Source organism: Maylandia zebra, linkage group LG11 (genome assembly GCF_041146795.1).
Source record: "Maylandia zebra isolate NMK-2024a linkage group LG11, Mzebra_GT3a, whole genome shotgun sequence".
Classification (NCBI taxonomy): domain Eukaryota; kingdom Metazoa; phylum Chordata; class Actinopteri; order Cichliformes; family Cichlidae; genus Maylandia; species Maylandia zebra.
The window spans coordinates 18,217,379-18,225,012 of record NC_135177.1 but is presented as its reverse complement, the minus strand read 5'-3'; the positions used below and the strand labels follow the sequence as shown (position 1 = coordinate 18,225,012).

Below are 7,634 nucleotides of genomic sequence, written 5' to 3'. Positions count from 1 at the left end.
AGAAACGTTTACCACTGACAGGGAAGAGAAAGAGAGAAAAATAAGACCCAGACTGGGCTAAAGAGTTATTAATGATCACAATCTGTTTATTTTCTCCGTTTTTTTCATTCATTCATCATGTAGTGTGCGTTTCATTCATCTTTTGAAAAAAATTTGTTTGCACAGTGGCTTTTTCTTTTCACAAGGATATTAACAGAAGTAGAGAGACAACGGCATCAATGTTTTTGTTCTTTACAACAAGAGTGAGTGTTGCTGATGTTTGACAATCAGTTGCCAAGCCCTTGGGATTTGTGATCATCGCCTTCTAAACAACATAATGCACAAATGGAGAAAAAACTGTGAGAAATTCTAAGCCTTAAGTCACCAACAGGCAGATCCATAAACTGACTTATTATGAGATTTTGATCCAGTTTTACTCTGCACATCTGTTTTTATTATTACGGTAAGGTTATTTCATTCTGCACAGCTTTGCTGTCTTTACGGTAGTCAATGCAAACACACATCCACATTAAAGCCACAGAACAGTCACGTTTTTTACTTATCACACATGACACTACCCAGCGAATCAAGTCATTCCTTCAGAGTCGAAGTGCCATCGAGGAGACGAGACAAGGAATTCTGAAGTAGTAAGTGATATAGGAGGTTAAATGTTTTTGTGAGATTGTCACATTTGAAGTTTAGTTGAGGAAAAAGAAGTAAAGAGGGAAACTGAAACTACAACTTTTCCTTATGTTTTGTTTATTAAGTGATTTATTTGAAGACAACTTTCTCAAAAGTTCTATATTTTACTTTTGAATGCAAAAGGTACATTAATATTATTATTATTATTATTTTTATTATTATTATTATCATTTTATCAAAGAACCCTCCAGTTCAAATAAATTAAATGATAAATGTTATTTAAATTGTTATTGAATTGTAGTTTCTTTCTTTGACTTGGCAGCCAGATGTTGAATAAATAAAGACATGGATTCCACGATTACTACTATTACTAACACCATTACTACCTCAAAATATATTGCATTGAATCACAATTCACGTGAAACAGTAGAATATTCTGGACCTTTTTTGGGCACATTTTCTCTGACTGGACAACTTTAAATCTTTATTGAATACACCTGTTAGGCACCCTTTCTGAACTCTGTCTGAATTGGTTATTTTCTATAGTGACTGTATGAGTGCATTTTGACCGTGTTTCAATTAGCCTGCAGTTCTTTGTGTTGCCCCCAGAGGTCAGAGTGGGTATCTAGGTCAGAGTATCTAATAGTAAAACAAAATGCACCCAAATATGGAAGACACAGAACAACAGAGACCCCTCCCAGCAATCTGCACAGACAAATCAGTTACTACTACCTCGATATCAGCTTTCATGGGTTTTTTTTTCTACATAGAGAAATAAACTGACTTTGTTTTCTATTCTGGTCGTTTGGTTTCTTCTTCTTTTCTTTTCCCCTTTTTTCCATTTGACAGGGAATCCAGTGCTAATCATCATCAGACCAGATTAGCTCACATTATTCTCAAGAAAGAGTACTGAGTGAATGTTGCGTCTCAGATCAGCCAGGCAGCAGCTTTATCAGGTAAGTGAAAAAAAAGTCATCCTTTACAATATTATACACCTGTATGTGGTGACACTAGTACATAGATCTGATAAAGATTCAGTAGATTTTTGTGTTCATTTTATAGGTTTTATCATACCTTTAAAATCAAAATAATGCACCTTAGCTGTTATGGGGTTTGTTTTTGTTTTGGGGGGTTTTCTTAAAGATTTGGGGTAATTGTAGTTATAACATATACAGTAAAGCATTGTGTATAAACATTATACAATAAATATGACTACACTACTGTGTCACAAAAATGTTAAAAATTATTTTGAAAGTTAAATATTAGTGTATATTGTGTGTAATCAAAATTGATTAACCTTAACACTATTAGGACCAAAAAAGAAAAACTAATTTAAAATGAACATAAAAAGAAGTCTAATGAACAGCAGAAAATTGCTTGGCTAGAAAGTGAAATATCCACTATGTTTGCTAACACGTTTGTCAGTCACTGCTTGGGGTTTTCAACCTCAGGTGAAAACTCGATAGGAGAGGCATTATGCGAAGACATGGCATTCATAGTTGTCAGTACTATTGAAATGTTGTATTCCCAAATGCTGAGTGGAACATTAATGTCAGTCTCAAGACGCTTCAGAAAAAAATGTCTAACATGATAGTGATCCAAAAGAAACCGCAGCCATCCTGCAAAAGTTTTTAAGAGAAAATTAAAAAGAAAACTCTGACTTGGATCAGTATGTGCACAAAATTAAAACAGCTAACTGGCACAAAGAGTGATACACAATATCTTTTATTTTTCAAATCTACACAAGACTGACATTCTATTCTTCCATTCAGAAATGTATTTAAAAAATGAAATAAAATTTTAACATTGGATTCTAAATAATGAAGGGTACGCCCTCTAGTGGTACTTGAAGGTTTTGTTCCATGGCTGTATTTTTGGTATTGTCCGTTTTACCCATTTGTTTAAATTACACACATACATATAAGCAATATATGATACTTTTACTAAAATAATGCCATTATTTATTTGTGAAATATACTTTATTTACATTACACAGAGGGGAAATCCCTTTTCTACTGTGATAGCTCGTATTTGTCAGATAAAAATTGGTATGAATAATTATAAATAAATGTCTATTTGCATTAATGCTGTTTGAACATTCACTTTGACAGCTTTGGTTTATTTTGGTTATGATGGTAAAATGTAGTGTTTTGATTTCTTTAGTGTCAATCAAACATCCCAACATCAGAGAAGAATGGCCAAGCAGAAAATTATGATGGGATTCTGTCTGCTTTTTGCAGGTAACATCACTGGTCAGCTATTTATTTCCAGTCTCTTTACGCTTAATATGTATAATTAAATAATTTCCTTGTTATTTTCAAAATTCTCTTTCAGCCATCTGTAGCTCCGTGTCCAGTGATGAATGGAAGGCCACTGTTGTAAAAAGAATTGACGCTCTGGTTGGATCCTGTGTTGTGGTACCATGTTCATTCTCCCATACTGGAGGAAACCTGCCCTCCTCCAGACTCAGAGGAATCTGGCATGAAAAAAATGACAAGAAAAGCAACATCTATCAAGAGGATAATACACTGATTAAGGACAGCTTTAAGGGCCGAACAAGGCTGGTGGGAGAGCTGGGCAAGAACAACTGCACCTTAGAAATAACTGAAGTTAAAGATCATGACAACGGCCCTTTCTGTTTCCGGGCTGAACTAGTGCTAACAGAAAACAATGACCCCACCAAGGACAAGTACTCCTTTGTTGAAGACTGCGTTGAGTTGTACATGCTCAGTATGTCACCAACTTTCCATGACTTCAAACATCTATACCAGTTTTCTGTTAAATCATTTTGCCTCTTACTTTATGTCTGACTTTTTCATTTTCAGCTGAGCCTCCAAAGCCTACAGTGATTAAACCAAAGACAGCCACTCAAGGGGAGGCCTACACTGTCACCTGTTCAGTCATCCACACCTGCCCCACTCATGTTCCTAAACTCACATGGAATCTGGATAGTACAAAGGTCATTGTGCATCATAAAGATATTAAACATGGAAACTGGGAGACACAGTCCATCCTGACATTTATTCCTGAGGAGAAGGATGACAACAGCGAGATAACCTGCACTGCTGAATTTAATGGAGTGCTGAAATCACCTGAAACTTTCACACTCCATGTAAAACGTGAGATATTTTTAATTAGTTGTTGAATTTTGTAATGTTGAATAGAAGTTATACTCTGCTTTAAAAATAAAACTAAGTTTTGTCTCATTTCTACTGTTGCAGCAAAAGAGAAGGGCACTAACACGACATCTATTTTTTTTCAGGTGTAGAGAACTATAATCACATCATCATTCCCTCTGTGGTGGGGATTGGTACCACTGTGGCCTTTGTACTCGTCTGCATTTTCATGACTAAAAAATACAAGTGAGTAATACAATGTCACCGATCTTAAGTGACAGCAAATATCTGATAGGCAAAACACCTTGAGGAAAAATAAGTATTTTATATTTATAAGGCATGTCTTCAGTTTTAATTTAAAACAATTATGGAATTTAACTTTTTGTGCACAGCATCTTAATTTGCATGCTTCTTAATAAACAACTTTTTTTGTTAAAGGAAACGCATTGAAGAGCTTCAAAGTCGAGATGGCAGGTAAAAAAACAACACAGTGATTTTAAATTATTTCAAATGTATTCTTTCATTATCATAATGTAGTTTTCCCCAATTTTTAGCATGTGGAATCGGCTGTCGAGGATGTCTCGCAGGTGAGAAAATAGTATTTGTTGGAGAGGAAATAGAGGAAAAAACCAGCTGCCCTTACCCTCCAGTGTTGTTGTTTTTTTAAAGGCTTAATGCGTCTTGCATTTTTGTCATATAAAATCACATTTGCTTAGCCCATTAGTACGTTACAAAGAGAAACAAACGCATGCCACATTCTTGAGTAAGTCATCCTCCTAAGACCCAAAGATCCACTTTTGTCATCTGTGGAGGACATGAGCCTGAGACCTCTATGTAAAGGACCATTTTTGCAGATATTATGATTCTGTTGCTAAAACAAAGTCAACAAAGTCAAAAGGATTTTACTCAAAATTGTGGAAGGGGAGTCAAACTTGGAGCTTTAATGAAATGAGGCAGAGAAAGGCCAAACATTATAGCAGGAAGGTGAAACCTCAGAGCAAGACATATTAGCTTTTGTTTAGGAACAATATAATTGCACCCAGCATCTATAGTAAAACATGGTTTAATGTAGACCTCTGAATGCAAATTCACACATTACACCCCCGCTAAGGCCACAGATGGTTGATTCCCTTCATAGAGGCAACCTCTGTGGTAGCTGAGAAACAAAATCCCACCACTTCAGAGTAATAATACTTCTTATCAATAATGGACATCAGGTGTGATCATTTTGTCCCTCCTTAGAAGCTGTATGTCGCTATCTGAGCTTTTGTCTTTTTGCTCTGTTATTTGTCCTTCCACTACTTCATCTGGATGACTAGGATGACTCTTCTTCTGCCTCACTCAGCCCTCTGTCATACCATCCATGGTCATTGTTAGTGCCATGGGTGACATGACTTAACAACCCAGGTTGAGGTGAGTGTTTGGCATGCAGAATGAACTTTAGTTCTAGTACAGGGGACAAAATAAAAATAAAAATCATAATTTTGAAGAAAGAAAATATGTAAAAATATGTAGCAATATATAACATGTTCCTTTCAACCACAATATTTAAATTATCTAAAAATAATGTAAATATCAAAGATTTTTTCTTCTGGGTGTCAACAGGATAAACACTTAACCATATTTCTTTTTCATGTGGTATTGTAACTGTTAACTGAATTAACGAATAATTTAATTCGTGGAATCTCCAGGATTCGTTCTGGAGCAGGACCATCTCGTTCGGATCAAAGGCAAGAGTAATTCTAATGAACTTTAGTTCTCTGACTGCAGTAGATATTCTTAGTGTGTAGTTCTGTACAACCCCTTCCACAGTTCTGTAAAATGCTGCAGATGTTTGGCCTCACTGCAATTTGCATTTCTGTGCAGAAGTCCGAAGCCTTTTCTCATTTTTGATCAAATCTACACTTCTATTTATGTTTCTTAAAACATATGCCTGTTTCTCTTCCTCTTTTTTGCGTACAAGGTCTATTTGGAGGAGATTTTCAAGGTAGGGTGTAAAAAAAACATTTATAGTGGCCAGCCTTGTCAGCTTCTTTTATAAGCGGTATTTATATATATATATATATATATATATATATATATATATATATATTTATATATAATTTATTTGTATTTTTCAACAGAAGGCCTAAAGGGGACATAGTAGATTTTGGTCATAGGTAAATATGCTCTAAGTTCTTAAAGAAGAATTTGTCTATTGTATTTGTTTTTCTGACTGTCTAATTGTTGTGCAGTCCAAACAATGTGAATTCGAAATCCTGTGATAACCAGAAAGTCACAAAACCTCGTTTCCCATCTCCCAAAAGGTACTCATCTTCCTCCCCCTGAATTAACCATGTGTTAAACTGCAGGCGTTCATTTGCATTGTTCTAATGTTATTTTTCCTATGTCTCCTTTGTATTGCTGCTGTTGCTAATGGCTCTTAGCCAGCCCAAATCTTACAATTACAAAGAGGTATTGTTAATTTGCCATCCATATGTTCCTTATAATTAAGTTCACTGATGCTATTACTATCTGTGACACTAACAAACTTCATCTCTCACAGGACCCTGATGAAGGTGATGACTACATTAATACCGCAGACCTCAACATCTATGGAAACATCTGAAAAACAAACAAAAAAAGAGGAAGAAAAAAAGCCAGCAATTAATGTTCTAATAAATTTAAATAAGTATAAAACAAATCTATGTGCACTCTTTATGATCACTTGTCCTTGGGATTTCTCATGCATGTTTCTTGTGATGATGTCTTCTGTCCATTAATTACTATAATCCTGTAATTTATGTTGTTTGGTGTAACAAATGCTTGTATCCATAATTCTGAAAATAATATTTGTAAAAATGCTACTCATGTTTTGGCTGAATAAATCAACATGAACCTTTTTTTAACTGACTTGAATGCTGTTTTGTTTGGCCCCAGGGTTTGGCTGAGGGAGTCCCTTTTCAAATCATCACTGCTTTTGTATATATGATGTAATTTCACCATGATTTCATATTAAATTACCTAGATTTTATAATTCTTTTAATGTGCACATAGAAGGGAGCATAGAGAAAATTAATAAACAACAGTTGGCTGAAACAAGAGACACTGAATGCCTTGGTGAAAATGTCAAAGAATGAATCAAACAGTCTAAGAGAGGAGTGAATGTTAAAATTAGAATCAAATCTTAGAGATTAAAATGCAGATTGTATCAACTATCCCCCCCCCCCCCCCCAACAATTTCCAAACTAAGTTAAGCTAAACTAAACAGCTGCTGGCTCCAGTACTATATTTGTCTAACAGTTAGGATAGTATTTAATTTTTTTTTTGTCTTACTCTGGGCAGTGTTATGACAAGATAACTAACAAATGTAAGGTTCACCCCCACCCCACCCCACCCCACCACAACCACAAACACCAGCACCACCATGCATCTGCACAAAGAAAACAAAACTGACTTCTAAAAATTTATGATCTCTCTCAGTTCCTTCAGTGCAAGCATAAAATTAGCCACTTCCTCCAACAATTATGAGAAGTTCCTCAAGTTACTCAAGAAGTTGGACTGACAAGTTTCACAAAGACAAGTCATACTTATCACCCTGAAGAGTTTAAAAGTGTAACTTATAAATTACTTATAAGTTACACTTATCGCATAAATCACACTTATCACACAAAGGGACATTTTGGGTTCTGGTCATATGTATTTATGAGCAAGAAAATTAAAAGACTTAATGTTTTTCTAACTGCACATTTGCACAATTGATTTTAAAAACCTTTTATCACAAGAAGGTCAGTGAGAAAGAGAACAAAGTGATAGTAACTGTAATTATTCAGTTATGCTTTTTTAAATTAAAATTAAACGCTTTTTAAATTATGTTGTTTTGTTAAGAAAATAACTACAACTTTAATAGTTTATTCA

General features: G+C 34.8%; 1 protein-coding gene across 2 annotated transcripts; it reads left to right on the top strand.

The window, feature by feature from the left end:
- Positions 1–551: 551 nt before the first annotated feature.
- On the top strand, positions 552–6,625 carry LOC101485954 (myelin-associated glycoprotein). 2 transcript variants are annotated; one of them, XM_024804215.2, is made up of 14 exons: positions 552–626; positions 1,471–1,577; positions 2,785–2,861; positions 2,956–3,351; positions 3,447–3,740; positions 3,884–3,983; positions 4,176–4,211; positions 4,292–4,324; positions 5,429–5,467; positions 5,701–5,724; positions 5,861–5,896; positions 5,972–6,043; positions 6,164–6,191; positions 6,283–6,625. In XM_024804215.2, the coding sequence occupies exons 3-14, from the start codon at positions 2,816–2,818 to the stop codon at positions 6,343–6,345; spliced, it is 1,167 nt and encodes a 388-aa protein (XP_024659983.2). In that variant the 5' UTR covers positions 552–626; positions 1,471–1,577; positions 2,785–2,815; the 3' UTR covers positions 6,346–6,625. The 2 variants fall into 2 exon arrangements, with proteins under 2 accessions (XP_024659983.2, XP_076746017.1); XM_076889902.1 differs by lacking the exon at positions 5,429–5,467.
- The last annotated feature ends 1,009 nt before the right edge of the window (positions 6,626–7,634 follow it).